This window comes from Trachypithecus francoisi, unplaced genomic scaffold, assembly GCF_009764315.1.
Source record: "Trachypithecus francoisi isolate TF-2019V2 unplaced genomic scaffold, Tfra_2.0 Lachesis_group2, whole genome shotgun sequence".
Classification (NCBI taxonomy): Eukaryota; Metazoa; Chordata; class Mammalia; order Primates; family Cercopithecidae; genus Trachypithecus; species Trachypithecus francoisi.
In genome coordinates, this window is record NW_022681465.1 from 75,724,269 (window position 1) to 75,746,580 (window position 22,312).

General features: G+C 38.3%; 1 protein-coding gene across 1 annotated transcript in view; it reads right to left on the bottom strand.

Annotated features, from left to right (window-relative positions):
• Window positions 1-3,164: 3,164 nt before the first annotated feature.
• The window catches only part of PLCXD3 (phosphatidylinositol specific phospholipase C X domain containing 3), a 208,548-nt gene continuing 189,400 nt past the window's right edge, over window positions 3,165-22,312 (bottom strand). Inside the window, exon 3 of the mRNA XM_033179457.1 lies at window positions 3,165-3,550. Coding sequence (XP_033035348.1) covers window positions 3,397-3,550 — 154 coding nt within the window. The 3' untranslated portion in view covers window positions 3,165-3,396. The remainder of the gene's footprint in view (window positions 3,551-22,312) is intronic.

A 22,312-nucleotide genomic window follows, 5' to 3' on the forward strand; every position in this document is an offset into this window, starting at 1 on the left:
CATCATATAGAATATCCTAAGGCTTTTAAAAGGTGCCTCCTCATTCTCTGCATTTACATGATTGTGTGGTAAATAGGGAGACATAAATAATATTGGCAGAAGAAAAATCTACTATATTAGTCCTTGAAAATTACAGATAGGAAAGCAAACTTAAAAATGATCTCTTTGCATATTTTCTCTCATCGCACCCACTCCTTTGATTTCCTGCTGTAGATTGGGTAAAAGTTAGATTGTATTTGTTTGGTTGTTTTGTTTTGTTTTTTGCCTTGCAGGACTTGTGAAACAGTCTTAAGAAACAAGCAAAACAAAAAGTGCACCAAGATGTATCTACCGCCATCTTGGGGCCCATGTGTAGCCCTTGTGCTACAAGCTCTCTGAAAAGACAATGCCCAGCTAAGACAAAGGTGCATAGGCTGAGGGTAACCTTCGATTGCATGTCACCATTTTTTACTTTTGGAAGGCCTGCAGTCTGCTTCCCCAGTGTGCTCCAGGGCAGGGCTAATGGATAGAAGACAGTCAAAGCCACCTTCTCTCCATTCTCATTTCCAAGGACTCCCTTTTAGTAAACTCCCCCTCTTGCTAGCGGACCCATGGCTCCCTTCTACCTCTTCCCTCCTTTATAAATTAAGGCAAGTCCATTTACTCAGCGCCTGCTACATAGGCACTGTATGTCCACAAGGAAATTATAGCATTGGCTTGAAAGTGCCTTTTGTCTAACAAGGTTTCTGGGTGCATATCATTAGCAGCAGTACAAACCTTTCCCTAGTTAAAAAACTGCACAATTATTCAAAAGCTTCATCATGTTTGTTTTTTTCCAGCACCCAGTTGACAAATAGGACAAAGTTAATTCTAAGCAAACACTATGAGAAAGTATCTAGGTTCAAGAAAATATAACATAGTTACCTCTATATTTTATTCATTAATATGATGAAAAATCTGTTTTCTATTATATTTATAACATTAAATTAGTGTGTCATTGCAAGTATGCTTGGCTAAAGATCCTCCTGAAGGATAAATGAATAGCCAGTTAGAGAGAAAGTCTGTCCCAAAATCAAATGTACGGGACATACATTTCAATAATCCTAATCATTTTAAAAGGATTCATATACATTGTCACATAAAGAGCAGGTGTAAAAGAACGATAATAAAACTACAGGGGAAGGGAAAATGGAAAGAAGAAAAGAAATATATTTTTAAAATAATTAAGTCCTGCACTAGAATTCTTTTACAAAAATACTTTAATGTGATCATTGACTCTACTCTCAAAGGTTTTATTACTCTTTTTCACACATGATTAAGGGTTTCAGTCTTAAAATTAAATTATTTAATATTATCAATGTTTTCATTTGAAAAGAAGAATTGTACTGTGTCCATATCTATGTGTGTTTGTGTATGTTTGAATCTGTATGCTTGCACAGGAGTGGGCATATGTTTGTATATTATGTATGGCAAGATGTATACACACAACCCAAATGTATACACACATTTTTGTGTGTACATGTATGTTATTTGGTATACCACAGGTACATACACACTCCTTATAAACATTCTCTTCAGTAAAAACAATTCCTTTCCCTCCCTTTAATTGCTAATAAGTACTATTTTCTGATTATGAGTATTTATAATCTTGAAATCAACTCTTGATTATTTATGATCTTGACATATATAGCTTTGAATTCAACTCCCTTATCTAAGTCTAAGACATTTAGCCATATGTCCTACATTTAAGTTCATTAAAAGCTGAGGGCATGCTTTTATTTCTCTATGACCCTACTTTGCATGGACTGTATTATCCTAGGAAACTATTGAGGTGTGATTATTTCTAAACGTGAAAATAAAATAATTCATAATTGTAAGAATTTCATCAAATTTTATAATTTTTATAAACATCTCACAATATTCCTGTGAAGTACATAGCCAAGGATTATTGTGCTCTTACTAAGTTTTTTTTTTTACTTTTTAGAGTTGTCAAATATCACAAAGACTCCAAGGAGGAAGTAATGCTCAAGCTATTTCATTGTTCTTCCCTGTAGACCCGGAAGATTAAATATTAGGTTGCAGAAACTTTGTATGAAACTTTTGCCTCTGCCTTAATCTCATCCTTCAGATAGGATGAAACTCAGAAGTGAGGAGTCAGTGCCAATTTTAAACAAGTCCACTCAGATCTCATAAATTTCAAGAGTTTCCTAAAGATATTTCACAGATCCCTGTGATTTCATGAACATAATTTCAGAAACATTGCTCTAACTCCTTCTATCAGCCTTCCTCTTTCTTTCCTTCAAGTTGAAAACTTGAAGTTTCTTGAAAAATCTTCCTTAAAATATGGAATTTAGAATTAAATATTTGAAAATCCCAAATTGGCAGGAAAGCTTGCAGTCTTTTTTTTTCTTCCTTCCTCCTTTCCTTGCTTCCTCCCTCTCTCCCTTCCTTCCTTCTTCCCTTCCTCCTTTCCTCTCTCCCTCCCTTCCTCCTTTCCTCCTTTCCTCCCTCCCTCCCTCCCTCCCTTCCTTCCTTCCTTCTCTTTTTTTGCTTTCATCAAGAGCCTCATTAAGAGGGCCTTTTAAAGAGTTCTTTTCAAAGTTTTCAATTTTAACACAGTTGTACCTTACCATGTACTGGGTACTTGCAGGGAAATATTATTTAAGATATTGCCAAATTAAAATGCCATCCATCTCTTTCACCCCTTAATCATCTTTCCCTCTGAAGTTGGCATTCACAGTTCTCCAAAAACATTTTAATCCTATATTTATAGCTGCCTTAAATAGAAATACTGTGAAACACTATTATTTTCATATAACAAAAATCACTGATTATGACCTTCAATATTACTGATGCATGGAAACTGATTTGATGAAGATTTTCTATGACCAAAAGTTAGCTATGATTGCCCAACTGCAGATGACTATAGAGTATTATACCAAGTCCCACAAAACAAGTACGTTTTAAGACAACAACGTAATACACAAAATGTTGGGCATTCAATTGTTTTGATTTCCATACAGTATCTGATTAAAAAGAGCGAGCAAGAGAGGGAGCAGAAAGGTTACAGGATATAGACAGTGTAGGAGCTGTAGGATGGAAATAGAGAACCTAAACACATATAAGTTCTATATTACAAAGAATAATTTTGAAAAACAAAGTTACTGGTCTTTTTTTTTTTTTTCTTCCTAACACTAGAAGTAGATTTCACGCATCAAATGGGAAATGAAATATTTATAGTGATGAAGAGTATGATTGTAATCACTGAAGAAATAGTTTTTCCCCTTTTCCCACCCACTACCAGCCCTATCCCCTTCAGAGACTCAGTGAAATAGGAAGATCAGATTGTTTACAGATAATATGCCCTAATACAATGAGCCTTCTCCATCTTAATCATGGAAACTCCAAGTAGTGCTATCAAGTGTTGGCTTCTCCTTCGTCAAAGACATAGTTGAGCTTTATGACAGTGCTGATAAAGTCACCAAGTTCTACAAAATCGGCAGTGACAATATTGATGCCACTCTCTCCTGGCTTCTGTGTGCGGACCCACTGCATCATGGCAGGAAGAGCTCTGAGAAAGGAAACAAAAAGAAAAGTCACAGAAGGCAAGATATTATTTTTCAAGCTCTACAATTCTCAGTCTTCCCTTTAGTTTCTAGCTTATTAAAATAAATGTTTCACGTATAGGTACAGGAAGAGGAAAAGGCCACATGGACTCTGGGGGTTTCTTAACCTTTGCAGAAACTCTGTAGGAGAAATATTCATATTGGTCCGTATTGGAGTCCTCATCTCGGCAGATCCTAGATACTGTAATAGTTTATAATGACGCTTCCCTACTAAAAAAACAACATTCTTGCATTTATATTCTGATTTTATATGGTGTCATCACAAACCCTTCAAAACTATGGAGTGGGGAGGTCAGAGATGAATACATCACTTAGTAAACATTTATTATGAACCCACTATTATGAGGAAATGTGCTAAGATAATGTAAATAGACATAATAGTAAAATCCCCTGCCTTCAAAACGTGTACAGTTTGGTGGTAGGTAGGCAGACAAGGAAGAAATTGTAGCACAATATAATCAAGGCTCATTTCTTCAAACACATTTACTGGGCACCTATTAAGTTCCAGTCATCACTGTAGGCACCTGGAGGATTCAAGTAAACAAAACAGATAAAAATATCTTTCCCTGTGGAACTTACATTCTCATAAGGAGAAACAGACAATAAACAAGAGTCATAAAAATGTATAGTTTGATAGGAGGGAATAAGTGCTATAGAAATGGAGAAAAGAAAGGAAGATTAGGCCGGGCGCGGTGGCTCAAGCCTGTAATCCTAGCACTTTGGGAGGCCGAGACGGGCGGATCACGAGGTCAGGAGATCGAGACCATCCTGACTAACACGGTGAAACCCCGTCTCTACTAAAAACTACAAAAAACTAGCCGGGCGAGGTGGCGGCGCCTGTAGTCCCAGCTACTCGGGAGGCTGAGGCAGGAGAATGGCGTGAACCCGGGAGGCGGAGCTTGCAGTGAGCTGAGATCCGCCACAGCACTCCAGCCTGGGTGACAGCGCGAGACTCCGTCTCAAAAAAAAAAAAAAAAAAAAAAAAAAAAAAAAAAAGAAAGGAAGATTAGGAATCTGCAGGTGGGGAGGAGTGATGCAGATTGCATTTTAAAATAGGGTGGCTTAATATGCCTCAGTGATAAAGGGACATTTGTGCAAAGGTTTGAAGGAGACAAGGGAGTTAGTCATGCGGCTATCTAGTGAAAGCATCCCAGCTATTGCCATGGCACAAAAGGAGTAGCATGCTTAAGCTTAGAGAAAAGAAGAGAGTAGTAAAAAATGAGGATAATGAGGAAAAGGGGGCAGATTCTGTAGGGCACATTAGGCCATTATAAGCATTTTGATGTTCACTCTGAGTAAAATAGGGGCCTTTGATGTATCTTGAGCAGAGAAGCGGTGTGATTAGACTTTCACTGTAAGAGCTCATTCATCACCATGAGATCACAGTGGAGAGTCACCTAGCATAGCCTGGAAAATCAAGGAAAACCTTTCAGAAGCATGCTCCCTAAAATAAATATTGAAAGATTATGAAGATTTAGATGGACAAAGGTGGGAATGGTAGGTGGAGGATGATGCAATGCACTTTCAGGCAGAGGAAATACCATTTTTACATTCATTGACAGAATCATGGTGTATGCTTAGGAGCAAGGGATACAGGCAGACAGATACAGGTGATGTTAATGATGATGTCCAGCTTCATCTGACAGCATATTGGAATGAGAACTACTATAACTTGGGCAGGGCAGGAAGGGAGGTTTCCATGACAAAAGGATAAATGAATAGGCCAGAGACCTGATAGTGTACTAACAAAGAAAGTTTGATGGAAATACATGTGAACATTAAATTCCTGATGAAATGGAGAGGGAGAAGGAGAGGGAGAGAAAAGGGAAAAAAGGGAGGAGAGTTTAAAAACCTAGAAGAAGTTGTATAAAAAAGGTAAGGTTGTTTTGAAAGATGTTAAAGAGAAAAAAACCCAGACAATAGAGGGCCTTGAGAAATATATAACAACTGAATTGGGAGGCTGAGCAAGATGGTGGAACAGAAGGCTCCACATCCCCCTGCAAGGACAGCGTCCCACCTGCAAGGATACCAAGTTAACAACTATCTACATAGCAAAAAAACAAAACAAAACAAAACAAAAAACACCTTCATAAGAACTACAAATATTTTGAGGTACGTTCCATCGATACCAAATTTATTGAGCGTTTTTAGCATAAAGAGCTGTTGAATTTTGTCAAAAGCCTTTTCTGCATCTATTGAGATAATCATGTGGTTCTTGTCTTTGGTTCTGTTTATATGCTGGATTACGTTTATTGATTTGCGAATGTTGAACCAGCCTTGCATCCCAGGGATGAAGCCCACTTGATCATGGTGGATAAGCTTTTTGAGCTATTTATGACAAACCCACAGCCAATATCATACTGAATGGGTAAAAACTGGAAAAATTCCCTTTGAAAACTGGCACAAGACAGGGATGCCCTCTCTCACCACTCCTATTCAACATAGTGTTGGAAGTTCTGGCTAGGGCAATCAGGCAAGAGAAAGAAATCAAGGGTATCCAGTTAGGAAAAGAAGAAGTCAAATTGTCCCTGTTTGCAGATGACATGATTGTATATTTAGAAAACCCCATTGTCTCAGCCCAAAATCTCCTTAAGCTGATAAGCAACTTCAGCAAAGTCTCAGGATACAAAATTAATGTGCAAAAATCACAAGCATTCTTATACACCAGTAACAGACAAGCAGAGAGCCAAATCAGGAATCAACTTCCATTCACAATTGCTTCAAAGAGAATAAAATACCTAGGAATCCAGCTTACAAGGGATGTAAAGGACCTCTTCAAGGAGAACTACAAACCACTTCTCAGTGAAATCAAAGAGGACACAAACAAATGGAAGAACATACCATGCTCATGGATAGGAAGAATCAATATCGTGAAAATGGCCATACTGCCCAAGGTGATTTATAGATTCAATGCCATCCCCATCAAGCTACCAATGAGTTTCTTCACAGAATTGGAAAAAACGGCTTTAAAGTTCATATGGAACCAAAAAAGAGCCCGCATTGCCAAGACAATCCTAAGTCAAAAGGACAAAGCTGGAGGCGTCACGCTACCTGACTTCAAACTATACTACAAGGCTACAGTAACCAAAACAGCATGGTACTGGTACCACAACAGAGATATAGACCAATGGAACAGAACAGAGTCCTCAGAAATAATACCACACATCTACAGCCATCTGATCTTTGACAAACCTGAGAGAAACAAGAAATGGGGAAAGGATTCCCTATTTAATAAATGGTGCTGGGAAATTGGCTAGCCATAAGTAGAAAGCTGAAACTGGATCCTTTCCTTACCCCTTATACGAAGATTAATTCAAGATGGATTAGAGACTTAAATGTTAGACCTAATACCATAAAAACCCTAGAAGAAAATCTAGGTAGTACCATTCAGGACATAGGCATGGGCAAGGACTTCATGTCTAAAACACCAAAAGCAACGGCAGCAAAAGCAAAAATTGACACATGGGATCTAATTAAACTAAAGAGCTTTTGCACAGCTAAAGAAACTACCATCAGAGTGAACAGGCAACCTACAGAATGGGAAAAAATTTTTGCAACCTACTCATCTGACAAAGGGCTAATATCCAGAATCTACCAAGAACTCAAACAAATATACAAGAAAAAAACAAACAACCCCATCAAAAAGTGGGGAAAGGATATGAACAGACATTTCTCAAAAGAAGACATCCATACAGCCAACAGACACATGAAAAAATGCTCATCATCACTGGCCATCAGAGAAATGCAAATCAAAACCACAATGAGATACCATCTCACACCAGTTAGAATGGCAATCATTAAGAAGTCAGGAAACAACAGGTGTTGGAGAGGATGTGGAGAAATAGGAACACTTTTACACTGTTGGTGGGATTGTAAACTAGTTCAACCATTATGGAAAACAGTATGGCGATTCCTCAAGGATCTAGAACTAGATGTACCATATGACCCAGCCATCCCACTACTGGGTATATACCCAAAGGATTATAAATTACTCTACTACAAAGACACATGCACACGTATGTTTATTGCGGCACTATTCACAATAGCAAAGACTTGGAATCAACCCAAATGTCCATCTGTGACAGACTGGATTAAGAAAATGTGGCACATATACACCATGGAATACTATGCAGCCATCAAAATGGATGAGTTTGCGTCCTTTGTAGGGACATGGATGCAGCTGGAAACCATCATTCTTAGCAAACTATCACAAGAAGAGAAAACCAAACACCGCATGTTCTCACTCATAGGTGGGAACTGAACAATGAGATCACTTGGACTCGGGAAGGGGAACATCACACACTGGGGCCTATCATGGGGAGGGGGGAGGAGGGAGGGATTGCATTGGGGAGTTATACATGATATAAACGTCATGCACATGTACCCTAGAACTTAAAGTATAATAGAAAAAAAAAAAAAAAAAAAAAGAACTACAAATAAGGTGAATACCTATAGTACCTGGATTTAACTTTATATTGCTGAAAATGCCACCGAAGAAATAGAAAAAACAGTCCTGAATCACTGACACTATCCCTTTCAACCCCCAGCAGCAATGGCCTGGTATGGAGAGCAGCTCTGGGCTCTGGGGAAGGGAGAATACACTAATTGTGAGGTATTAAATTCAGTGCTGTCCTGCTAGAGCAGAAATGAAAACCACACCTAACTCAGCTGATGCCCAGTCACACAGGGAATATTTAAACCAGGCCTAGCCAGAGAGGGAATTGCAGATCCCAGCAGTCAGAGTGCCTGCAAACCTCACCACAGAGGGCTACAGTGTTCTGTATCTCCAAGTAAATTTGAAAGGCAGTCTAGGTCTTAAGAACTGCAACTGGTAGGCAACTCCATACTGAGACATCAGCTTGGTAACCAAGGGAGTGCTGGCATCACCTCTCCCCTAAACCCAGGCTGCACAGCTTGTGGTTGTAAAAGAGACCCCTTTCTTCCACTTGGGAGAAGAGGGGGAAGAATGGTGAGGACTTTGTGTTGCCTCTTGGATACCAGCTCAGCCACAGCAGGATAGGGCACCAGTCAGAGTCATGAAGTCCCCGTTCCAGGCCCTAGCTCCCGGATGACATTTCTAGACACACCCTGGGCCAGAAGGGAACTCGTTGCCTTGAAGAAAAGGATGTAGACCTACCAGCATTCATCACCTGCTAACCGAAGAGCCCTTGGCCCCAAATAACCAGCAGAGATATCCGGGTACTACATCTTGGGTCTTGGGTGAACCTCTGAGACTTACTGGCAAGTAAGACTCAGCCCATTACTAGCTATGGTGGCTGTGGGACAAAACTGCTTCTTGTTGAGAAAAGCAGAGGGAAAAGTAAAGGGGACTTTGTCTTGCACCTTAGGTACCAACACTGCCATGGTGGGTAGAGCACCAAGCAGACTTTTAGAGTCCCTGATTCCAGGACTTGACTATTGGATGACATTTCTGGACCTGCCCAGGGTCAGAGGGGAGCCCAGTGCCCTGAAGGGTGAGTCCCTGCCTAGGCAGCATCCACCAGAAGCAGACTTAAGCGATCTTGGACCTTAAGGGAACATCAGTGGTAGTCTGGAAGTACTCATCATGACTGGGGTGGTGGTGGCTATACGGTGAGGCTCCTGTACCTTTGGAAAGGACAGGGAAGACTGGTAAGGACTGTGTCTTGTGTTTTTAGTGCCAGTTCAGCTGCAATACAATAAGATATCAGATATATTTCTAAGGGTTTTGGCTCTACTTCCTGACTCCAGATGGCATTTCTGGACGCACCCAGGGCTTGGGGAACCTTGCCATCCTGAAAGGAAGGATACAGACCTGACTGGATTTGCCGCCTCCTGATTGTTCAGCCCCAGGTCCTTGAGAAACCATACACAGCAGCCAGGGACTGGTTACAGCAGGCCCTGCGTGAGACCCAGTGCTTTGCTGGCTTCAGGTATGACCCAGCACAGTCATAGTGGTGGTGGCCACAGAGGTGCTTGTTTCATTCCATCCCCAGGTTTAGGTGGTTCAAAATGGAGCAGGAGACTCTGTATGTTTGGAAGGAAGTAAGGAAAGAGAACAAATCTCTGCCTGGTAGCTTAGAGAATTCTCGCATATCTGGACCAAGACCATCAAGATGATACCTCTATAAGTCGTCAAGAATCACAGCATTTCTGGTCTTGGGGTGCCCCTTAAAGTAGACACAGTTTAGATCACAAAACCCAAGTCTTTTCAAGTTTCCAGAAGGCATCCCTGAGAAGGATGGCTACAAAAAAGCTCAGACAGAAAAGACTAGAATAAATACCTAACTCTTCAATGTCCAGACACTAAAGAATATCTAACTTGCATCAACACCGTCTGGGGAAATGTGACCTCACCAAATGAACTAAATAAGGCACCAGGGACCAATCCTGGAGTAACAGAGATATGTGACCTTTCAGATGAAGAACTCAAAGTAGCTGTGTTGAGGAAACTCAAATAAGTTCAAAATAACACAGAGAAGGAATTCAGAATTCTATCAGATAAATTCAACGAAAATATTAAAATAATTAAAAAGAGTCAAGCAGAAATTTTCTGGAGCTGAAAAGTGCAATTTGTATACTAAAGAATGCATCACAGTCCTTTAATAGCAGAATGGATCAAGCAGAAGAAATAGTGACCTTGAAGACAGGGTATTTGAAAATATACAGAGGAGACAAAAGAAAAAAGAATAAAAAACAATGAAGCATGCCTACAGGATGCAGAAAATAGGCTCATAAGGGCAAATCTAAGAGTTAATGACCTTAAATAAGTGAAAAAGAAAGACATAAGGGTAGAATGTTTATTCAAAGAAATAATAACAGAGAACTTTCCAAAATTAGAGAAAGATATTAATATCCAAACACAAGAAGACCAGGAGAGCATGACATGACATATTTAAGGTACTGAAAGGAGGAAAACCTTTTACCCTAGAGTGCGATCTCTAGCAAAAATATCCTTCGAGAAATAAAGACTTTCCCAAACAAAAGCCGAGGGATTTCATCAATACCACACCCACCCCACAAGCAATGTTAAAGAGAGTACTTCAATCAAAAAGAAAAGGTCATTAATGAGCAATAAATAATCAGTCAAAGGTACAAAACTTATTGGTAATGGTAAGTACACAGAAAAACAAAGAATATTATAACGCCATCACTGTGGTGTGTAAACTACTCTTATCCTCAGTAGAAAGACTAAACAATGAACCAATCAAAAATAAAAACTACAACAAATTTTCAAGACACAGTCAGTACAATAAAATATAAGTAGAAACAACAAAATGTTTAAAAGTTGGGGGATGAAGTTAAGGCATATTTTTATTAGTTTACTTTTTGTTTGTTTACTTATGCAAATAGTGTTAAGTGATCAAGTTAAAATAATGAGTTATAAGATAGTATTTGCAAACCTCCTGGTAACCTAAAACCAAAAACATGCAATGGATACACAAAAAATAAGAAGCAAGAACTAAATTCTCTCACCAGGGAAAGTCATATTCACTAGAAGAAGACAAGCAGAAAAAGAAAAAAAGAAGAGAAGACCACAACACAACCAGAAGACACATAACAAAATGGTAGGAGTAAGTCCTTACCTATCAATAATAACATTGAATGTAAATGAACTAAACTTTCCAATCAAAAGACATAGCCTGGCTTAATGGATGAGAAAACAAGACCCAGTGATCTATTGCCTACAAGAAACACATGTCACCTGTAAAGACACACATAGATTGAAAATAAAGGACTGGAAAAAGATATTCCACGCCAATGGAAACAAATAAACAGAAAAAAAGCAGGAGTTGCTATACTTATATCAGACAAAATAAATTTCAAGACAAAAACTGTAAGATGAGACAAATAATGTCACTGTGCCATGATAAAGGGTTCAATTTGGCAAGAGTATATAACAATCATAAATATATATGCAGTCAACACTGGAGCACCCAGATACATACAATAAATATTTTTAGAGCTAAAGAAAGAAATAGGCCCTAATACAATAATAGCCAGCGACTTCAACACCCTACTTTCAGTACTGAACAGATCTTCCAGATAGAAAATCCACAAAGAAACATCAGACTTAATCTGCAGTATAGACCAAATGGATCTAATGGACATTTACAGAACATTTCATCCAAGAGCTACAGAATACACATTTTTTTCCTCAACACATGGATCATTCTCAGGGATAGACCATATTTTAGGTCACAAAACATCTTAAAACATTCAAAACAATCTAAATATCAAACATCTTCTCTGACCACAATTGGGATATAACTAGAAATTAATGACGAGAGGAATTTTGGGAGTTATGCAAATGCATAGAAATTAAACAATATGCTCCTGAATGACCAGTGGGTCAATGAAGACATTAAGAAGGAAATTGAAAAATGTCTTGAAACAAATAATAATGGAAACAACACCCCAAAACCTATGGGATACAGCAAAAGCAGTACTAAGAAGGAAGTTTATAGCTACAAGTGCCTATGTCCCAAAAGAGAAAAAAGCTTCAAATAAACAACCTAATGATGCATCTTAAAGAACTAGGAAACCAAGACCAAACCAAACCCAAAATTAGAAGAAAAGAAATAATAAAGATCAGAGTGGTAATAGATGCAATTGAAATGAAAAAAATACAAAAGATCAAGAAAACAAAAATGTCAGTTGTTGAAAAACACAATGGACAAACCTTTAGCCATACTAAGAAAAAAAAAGAAGATCCACATAAATAGATAAAATCAGAAATGGAAAAAGAGACATTACAACTGACACTGCAGAAATTCAAAAGATCATTAGTGGCTACTATGAGCAAATACATGCCAATAAATAGGAAAACCTAGAAGAAGTGAACAAATTCCTAGACACATAAAACCTACCAAGATTGAACTAGGAAAAAAATAAAAACCTGAACAGACCAATAGCAAGTAATGAGATCAAGGCCATAATAAAAAGTCTCCCAGTAAAGAAAACCCTGAGACCTGATGACTTCACTGCTGAATAATTCCACCAAACATTTAAAGAAAAATTAATAGCAATTCTACTCTAATCATTTTGAAAAATAGAGGAGGAGGGAATATTTCCAAATTCACTCTGTGAGGCCAGTATTACCCTGATACTAAAACGAAAGACACATCTAAAAAAGGAAAAAAAGAAAAAAAAGAAAACTACAAACCAATATCGCCAATGAATATTGATGTAAAAATTCTTAACAAAATACTAGCAAAGTTAATTCAGCAATATATTAGAAAGACCATTCATCATGACCAATTGGGATTTATCCGTGGAATACAAGAGTGGTTAGACATATGCAAATCAATTAATGTGATACATCATATCCACAGAAAGAAGAATGAAAACTATATGATCATCTCAATTGATGCTGAAAAAGCATTTGATAGAAGTCAACATCCCTGCATGATAAAAATTCTTTTAAAAAGCTGGGGATAGAATGAACATATCTCAACATAATAAAAACCATATACAACAGACCCACAGGTAGTATCATACTGAATGAGGAAAAACTAGAAGCTTTTCCTCTAAAATCTGGTCCATGACAGGGATGCCCACTGTCACCGCTGTTATTCAAAATAGTACTGGAATTTCTAGCTAGACCAGTCAGAAAGAGAAAGATATAAAATGCTTCCAAATTGAAAAGAAAGAAGTCAAATGTTCCTCGTTAGTAGATGATATGATCTTATATTTGGAAAAACATAAAGACTCTGTAAGAAAACAAAACTGATAAACAAATTCAGTAAATTTGCAGTATCCAAAGTCAACATACAAAAATCAGTAGCATTTCTGTATGCCAACAGTGAACAATGTGAAAAAGGAATAAAATAAGCAATCCCATTTACGATAGCCACACATAAAATTAAGTACCTAGGAATTAACCAGAAAAAGTGAAAGATCTCTATAATGAAATCTATAAAACACTGATGAAAGAGGACACCAAAAAAAAAGGAAAAATGTTCCATGTTCATGGATTGAAAGAATCAATACTGTTAAAATGTCCATACTACTCAAAGCAATCTACAGATTCAATGCAATCTCTATCAAAATACTAATGATATTCTTCACAGAAATAGAAAAGTCAACTCTAAAATTTATGTGGAACCACAAAAGATCTGGCATAGCCAAAGTTATCCTAAACAAAAAGAACAAAACTGGAAGAATCACATTACTTTAAATTATCCTGCAGAGAAATAGTAACGAACACAGCATGGCACTAGCATAAAAACGGACACATAGACCAACAGAAAAGAATAAATACAGAAGCAAATTCACACATTTATGGTGAACTCATTTTTGACAAATGTGCTACAAACACACACTAGGGAAAAGACAGTATCTTCAATAATGGTGCTGGGAAAATTGGATATCCATATGGAAAAGGATAAAACTTGGTCACTATCTCTCACGTCTCACCATATACAAAAATCAGATCAAAATGGATTAAAGACTTAAATCTAAGACCTCAAACTATGAAACTACTGTAAGAAAATTTTGGGGAAAATCTCCAGGACATTGGTCTGGGCAAAAATTTATTGAGCAATATCCCATACACACAGGCAACCAAACCAAACATGGACAAATGGGATCACATCAAATTAAAAGGGTTCTGCACAGCAAAGGATACAATCAACAAAGTGAAGAGACAACCCACAGAATGGGAGAAAAATATCTTCAATCTACCCATCTGACAAGAGATTAATAACCAGGATATATAAAGAATTCAAACAACTTTATAGAATAAAAGCTAATTATTTAATTAAAAGATGAGCAAAAGATTTGAACAGACATTTATCAAAAGAAGACATACAAATGGCAAACAGACATATGAACAGAGGCTCAACATCATTGATTATCAGAAAGATGAAAATCATGTCATCCAAGTTAAAATGGTTCATATCCAGAAACAGGCAATAACAAATGCTGGAGAGGACATGGAGAAAAGGGAACCCTTGTATACTGTTGGTGGGAATGTACATTAGTACAACCACTATGGAGAACAGTTTGGAGTTTCTTCAAAAAACTGAAAATCGAGCTACCACATGATCCAGAAATCCCACTGCTGGGTATATACACAAAAGAGAGAAAATCAGTATATTGAAGAGATATCTGCACTCCTGTGTTTGCTGCAGCACTGTTTGTAATACCTAAGATTTGGAAGCAACCTAAATGTTCATCAGCAGATGACTGGACAAAGAAAATGTGGCTGGGTTTGGTGGCTCACCCCAGCATTTTGGGAGGCTGAGGTGGGCAGATCATGAGGTCAGGAGATAGAGGCCATCCTGGCCAATATGGTGAAACCCCATCTCTATTAAAATGTAAAAAATTAGCTGGGCATGGTGGTGCACACCTGTAGTCCCAGCTACTCAGGAGGCTGAGGCAGGGGAATTGCTTGAACCCGGGAGGCGGAGGTTTCAGTGAGCCGAGATCGCACCGCTGCACTTCAGCCTAGTGACAGAGTGAGACTCTGTATTAAAAAAAAAAAAAATGTGGTACATATACACAATGGAGTACTATTCAGCCATAACAAGGAGTAAGGTTCAGTCATTTGCAACAATATGCATGGAACCAGAGATCATTGTAGTAAGTGAAATAAGCCAGGTCCAGAAAGACAAATATAACATGTTGTCACTTACCTGTGGGATCTAAAAATCAAAACATTGAACTCATGGACACAGAATGTAGAAGGATGGTTACCAGAGGTGGCAGGGGTACTTAATAAGTATAAAAAAAAGTTAGAAAGAAGAAATAAGATCTGCTATTTGATAGCACAACAGGGTGACTATAGTCAATAATAACTATACGTTTTAAAATAAAGAGTGTAATTGGATTGTTTGCAACTCAATGGATAAATGCTTGAAGGAATGGATACCCCATTCTTCATGGTAAGCTTATTTCACATTACATGTCTTTATCAATACATCTCATGTACCCATAAATATATACACCTACTATATACCCACAAAAATTAAAAAGAAAAAGAAAAGAAACGTATAGCAACTGAAAACTGTTAGCTGGTGGAATACTATGATTAGATTAGTGATTTAGAGATTAGTTTGCCTTCAGTGTAGACAAGTGATGGGAGAGAGCAATACTAGGGGCAGAAATCGCAATTAGGAGCTGCTGAAGTAATGCAGACCAGAGATAGTGCCTGTTTGTATTGCAGTAGCAGCAGTGTATCTGAAAGGTACCTGAAATCTATATGTCATCTAAAATGACATCTGATATGAAATTGGATGTAGAAGGAGAGGAAGAAAGAGGCCATGAATTATGCCTAGATTTCTAACAGTATTCTGGCAGGTGGACATCATTCACTCATCTTGGAAAGATAGGAGCGAAGGCTTTCCAGTAGGCATAATAAATTCAGTCCACCTGTATCAACACGTTGATTTTGAGGTAACTTTGGAAAACATGAGTTGAGATCTCAAGTTGCAGGTTAGTACAGGTCTGATATGCAGGACAGAGAGCTGGTCAGAAGTCACCACAAACAGAATAATTGGAGTTGTGAAAGTGGATAAAATCATTTAGATTTTGAGGAGGAGGAAAAAAGAGAAAAAATCAGAAGCATTTAAGGGATGGGCAAGAAAATGGATTCCATAGAAGGCAAGCAGAAGTAGATATAGAAGTAGGAGGAAAATCAGGAGCATATAGTGTCATGAAAATCAAGAAAAGAAGGAAGCCATGCTCCTTTTGGAAACTAAGAAGAGCTGAGTGAGATGGAAGCAGGGAGTGCGATAAATGTACATTTCCCCAGGTCTCAGAAAGTATATCTAGTCTAAAGAAATTCAACCCATTCAGACAACACTGGGTCAATGGCCTTGAGCTACACTATTCCCTGGCTAGTACCTTAAAAATCCTGATCCATAATTTCAGCATATACATTTCCCTGTGAGACCTAGATATAGGAGGACTAAGTTGTTTCTAAAAGAGCATAATGTGGACCTAAATGGCCCAATGCCTTTAGAAAACAGAGTAGCAGGTGGAGACATTTGGTCCCCACAGCAATAGTTTTAAAAGATAATTCTATCTTAAAAAGGACAATCTGAATCCCTGGAGCACAGACATGAGTGTATTCAAGTTCATTAGAACGACAGGTACAGTGGCAGTATGTGTGCAGCCAGTCTGGTTGAACCCAAAACTTTCTCTTCTGGCCTTGCTAGAACAGATGAAGTGGCTTTGCTGTGCCTGGGGCATCACCTTTGCATATACGAGAAGACCAATGCTCTTTGGAGATAGTATCACGGACAGTGTATTTCCTGGGAAGAATGATTTTTCAACAGACTCACTCACCTTGAGAGATGAGAGGTGGAGTAGGTAAGTGTGATGCTGAGGCCAGTATTGATTCTGTATTAGCCTTAACTGAGTAGCTTCTTCAGCAGATCCCTTGGGTACTAGGTAATGGGAGGTTCCTGAGCACATCTCAGAACCTTGATCATCACAGAAACAGCTCCTCAGATGCCGTCTGTTACTCAGAAGTTAAAATATCAAGGCCTGAATTTAGAACAACTGGATAATTTAGTTATCTCCACAGGGAGAGGTTAGAACACAAGAGTGTTCTTTTTTGTTTCCCCATAAAATAGATTGCTTTGAGAATTGATGAAACATTGTTTCAAAATAACTTGTAGTCCTTAGATGAAATATGAATATTACATTTAAAATATCATTCCTCTGAGTCATGGGAATATTTCTATTTTCTGTTCAGGCATACTTTCCTAAAGTCAATATGATACCAGAGACAAAACAAGCAATAATGCCAAGTTAAACCTCAAATACTCAGATAGTGTCAAGTAGAATTATGTTAAACAAAAAGACTCACCGTACTGGATTAAAACTAGCAAATGCTACTGAAGTTACCACAATTATTTAGAATAGCATTGCTTAATCTTTTATCAATATTACCTCCCAAGGAGCTTTTTTGAATATTGTTTTCCTATTTGTCCTCCTCATCCATGAAATTTTAATACTACAGATATGTTGTATAACTGTTTATATATCTGTGTTTTACATGTGAAAAGAAAAAAATTGTTTGATGTCTAAAGAACCAATTGTTGTTGTTGTTTTTTTTTTTGCCATTGATAATGTATGATGTACAGCTAATTAAGACATTGCTGGTTATACTTGGTGTTGGACAGGTAATAAGAATGAACTGAAAGATGACTCTGGTGGTAATAAAATGCCATCAATGTAACAATTTTTATGGTATGAGGCTGTCTTAGTTTGTTTGAGGCTGCTATAGCAAAATATCATAACCTGGGTAGTATATAAACAACAGAAATTTATTTCTCAAAGTTTTGGAGTCTTGGAAGTCCAAGATCAATGTGCTAGTAGATTTGGTGTTTGGTGAGGGCTCCTTTCTTGATTCATAAATGGAGTTTTCTCACTGTATCTTCACATGGTGTAAGGGCAAACAAGATCCCACATGCCTCTTTAATAAGGGCACTAATCTCATTCATGGGGATTCTGCCTCACAACCTAATCACCTTCCAAAGGCCTCACTTCTTAATGCCATCATCTTGAAGGTTAGGATTTCAACATATGAATTTGGGGAGACACAAACATCACAGCAAAGAAAAACTGGTTAAACTTTATTTAAATCACCTATCTTTCTGTACCTCCATTCATCCATCCATGCATTCATCTAACAAAGATGTATTGTGCATCAGTGGTGCTACTTGTAACTCCCTAAGGCCATTTCAGAGTTTAGACTTTCCTCATCTCTCTTGGAGAGATGTTGCCACAGTCTTGTGCCTATGTTCCTTTTTTGTGTGTTTTCTACACTACAATCAGGACAATGTTTCTCAAATTAATTTGAGCATTATTATTCCTCTTCATGAACAACTACAAATTCATCTCTCACCTGTAAGATATACCTAACTCTTCAGCAATGTGTATGAGTTTTTCCTATCTCCACTATATCAGCTGCCATCTCCTCCTCAACCTCATTCATTGCTACTTCCTGTTCATTTGTTCTCCAGTGATACTGAAATGCTTGTATTTTCCCCCAAACATGCCTTGCCTGTTTTTTCAGGCCTGTCTTCTTCCAATACCCTTCTTGGCCAATTGCTCCCTACCCTTTAAGATTTGGCCTGGGCATTATCTCAACCCCTCCCATCCAAATCTGAGTGAAAATCCTTTTTTTTTTTATGCTTTATGCCTCTTAAGCATAGTTTTGTGAGTGTACATAGCACATAACATTGTGATTATCCATTTCCATGCCAATTTCTACCAGTACCTGCCCATTAAAATATCATATTATATTAATTAATACATTTCCTGTACCTACTACAATCCCTAGAACCCAAAGAGAAAACAACACGTTCATTGAACTCCAATGTCCTGGGCTCAGGTGGTTCAAAGTTTAAGAAGCAAAATAGGTGTAAACCCACCATAACAATATGATGTGGTACAATAGAAGTGGGCATAGAATTCTGTGGGAGCACAGTAGATAAAATCATTCATTTTACTTGGGAGAAATTAAGGGGGAATTTAAGGACCATTTCACTAAATAGAGGCTATTTGAACTTGGTCATGCCTAGGCACTCGTAAGATAAAGAGAAAGAGGTTCCAAAGAAATTGAAGGAAGGTATCGTAGGAAAAGGAAACAGCACATGCAAAAGTATATGGGCATGAAAGAGATGATGCAACTAGGAAGAACATGGGGACCAGAGAGCAGGGGCCCTGGAGGTGTGGGGGCACTGACTGCAGTTGAGAAGAAGCAGAAAAGGTGTTTGGACAAATCGTTAAGGACTTCCTTTGACATGTTGTGGAGTCTAAGCTTGACTTTATATGTAAGTAAAGGTTTGTCCAATGAAAGAAATTTTTTAAAAAATTTTCTCATGCAAAGAAAAATATAATATTAATTCCATTAAAAGGCTCATGAGACATTGAAACTTGTATTTTCTTCACCTATAAATAAAGAGCTCATTGTCTTCCTTTGAAACTTCTCAGATTGCTGTGAGAGTCTAAAAAAGCCTTAATTCATTCATATTACCCCTACCTTTCCTTATAGCCAAGATGTTGCTAGTGGAAATTTTTAGTATTATCCACCAGTATCATGAAGGAAAATATTTCTAAGTGAGTTATGTAATCTGAAGAGATAATTAAATTCCCTTTGAATTTGTATATTAACATTTTAACATCTATTTATAGAATGGTCTACTTTAGTATAGAAAGTTGTGATTATATAGTTACTGTGATGTTGTCTTATAAATGTCCCCCAACCATTCTTTAATCTTTCTTTTCATTAGATGCTGAATTTTTTTCTTTTTTAGAGACAGTGTCTCACTCTATTACTCATGCTGCAGTGCAGTGGCCTAATCATAGCTCACTGTAACTTCGAACTCCTGAACTCAAGTGATCCTCCTGCCTCAGCCTTTCAAAGCGCTGGGATTACAGGCCTAAGTCACTGTGCTTGGCAGATGCTGGATTTATAGTGTGGATTAGACTCTGATTGCTTGCAAGACCTCACTGACTACCAGGAGAATAATTTCAAGATAAATGAAATTTAAAAAAAATTCATAGCACTACTGTCAGTTCCAGAGCAAGACTGTTTCTATTTGTGTTTTAGTTCCGTTTATTATGAGCAAGTTGGTCATCACTCTAAGCCTTAGTTTTGCCATCTATAACGTGGGCATAATAATGAGGATTAAATTAGTTAGTACATGTAGAATGATGAGAAGAGTGCTTGTCTCTCTGTAGTGGTGTTGCATTCAATAATCACCGAGTGACAGCCTGTCAATTCACTGCTTCAGTAGGGGATTCTGAGAGCTGGAAATTAACACCTGGGCATAATACAGTTGTGATATAAAATAAGTCTGCAAGATTTCTTTCCAACTTTCACAATTTCAAAGACAGAAAAGAGGAGGATAATAACGTCCTGGTGCTGTCAGACAAGACTGGTGATGAGGCATTTGGGGAAGTATTCTTGAAATGGCTTTGTTTCCTGGGCACGTAATTGTGGCAAATATCCGAATATCCTTTTCCCATTGCAGTATCTAAAGTAAGTTGGTACAATCGCAGGTCCCAAATTTGGCATGTGAAGTCTCAAAGCCCCTCTGGAATGTGAAGCTCCTCTGAGGCAAGGCATCTTCAAACTGATTACAGGATTCTTAGAAGAGAAACAGGGAAGGCTACAGGAATCAGAAAACCTCCCTCTTCCAAAGAAGCCACAGGAGTGAAGAGACGTGAGAACCAGAGGTTGTCTTTCTGATACACTGACATTAAGAACTGATTTTAAAAAGATTTAAAGAAAAATATTTAAGAATTGGAAGTGCTGAGGAATTCTTTTGCAGGTCATATCTATTGAGTTCAGTAACCCCCAATGTGCTGAACTTGACCTGTTATTTCATGTCAATCTCCTGCTTAGGATGTTTCAATTACCTCTCAGTGCTTTTAGGACAAAGGTAAAAATGCTTAACTGGCCTACAGGGCCCTGAACAATGGCCACTAGAGGTTTCTTCAGTTTCATCTCTTGGCATGCTCTCCATCAGTGAATGCTAGCCATGTTATCAGTCTTGCTCACTTTGACTAGTCTAATTTTCCCTCAGGGAAACTTCTGGATTGTTTTTGTTGTTATTTGTTTTGTTTTGTTTTTCCAAAGATGCCTTATCTTCCCTGCCCTGTCACTTGGTGTTAAAAAAGAAATTTCAGTTCTGGTCCTGACTAGAGTAATGTACTTTCATCTTTCAGGTGAAAGTTTGAATGTCACTTCTTCAAAACGCTAGTCAGAATTGTAATTGTATTTATGCGTTTGATCAATGTCTATCTCCTCAACTACCCTGTAAGCTCTTTGAGGGCTGTTTTCCCAGTGCTGTAGCCTCAGTGCTTAGCACAGTGTATGGCACAGACTAAGGACTCAGTAAATATTTGCTGAATAAATGAACAGGCTTTTCTTTTAGAAACAAGGTTTACTTTTAGAACAAAAGTATATGCAGTAACATAATTCATAAAAATGCTACTCAGTATTCCTCATTGTGGCTACTGCCACAGATTTTAGTTTGTGGACTCTCTGCTTTTTTGTTGAATAAAAGTAATTAAAAAAAAAATTAACTTGAAGAATTTTAACTTTTACAAATTTTCAAACTGACCACTCAATTTGAAAAGTGCCTTTCCGATGCTTGACTGGGGCGGAGCAAGATGGCCGAATAGGAACAGCTCCAGTCTCCAACTCCCAGCATGAGCGACACAGAAGACCAGTGATTTCTGCATTTTCAACTGAGGTACTGGGTTCATCTCACTAGGGAGTGCCGGACAATTGGTGCTGGTCAGCTGCTGCAGCCCGACCAGCAAGAGCTGAAGCAGAGTGAGGCATCGCCTCACCTGGGAAGTGAAAGGGGGAAGGGATCCCTTTTCCTAGCCAGGGGAACTGAGACACACAACACTTGGAAAATAGGGTAACTCCCACCCAAATACTGTGCTTTAAGCAAACGGACACACCAGGAGATTATATCCCACACCTGGCCGGGAGGGTCCCACACCCACAGAGCCTCCCTCATTGCTAGCACAGCAGTCTGTGATCTAACTGGCAAGACAGCAGCGAGGCTGGGGGAGGGGCCCCTGTCATTGCTGAGGCTTAAGCAGGTAAACAAAGCCGCTGGGAAGCTCGAACTGGGTGGAGCTCACAGCAGCTCAAGGAAACCTGCCTGTTTCTGTAGACCCCACCTCTGGGGACAGGGCACAGCTAAACAGCAACAACAACAACAACAAGCAGCAGAAACCTCTGCAGA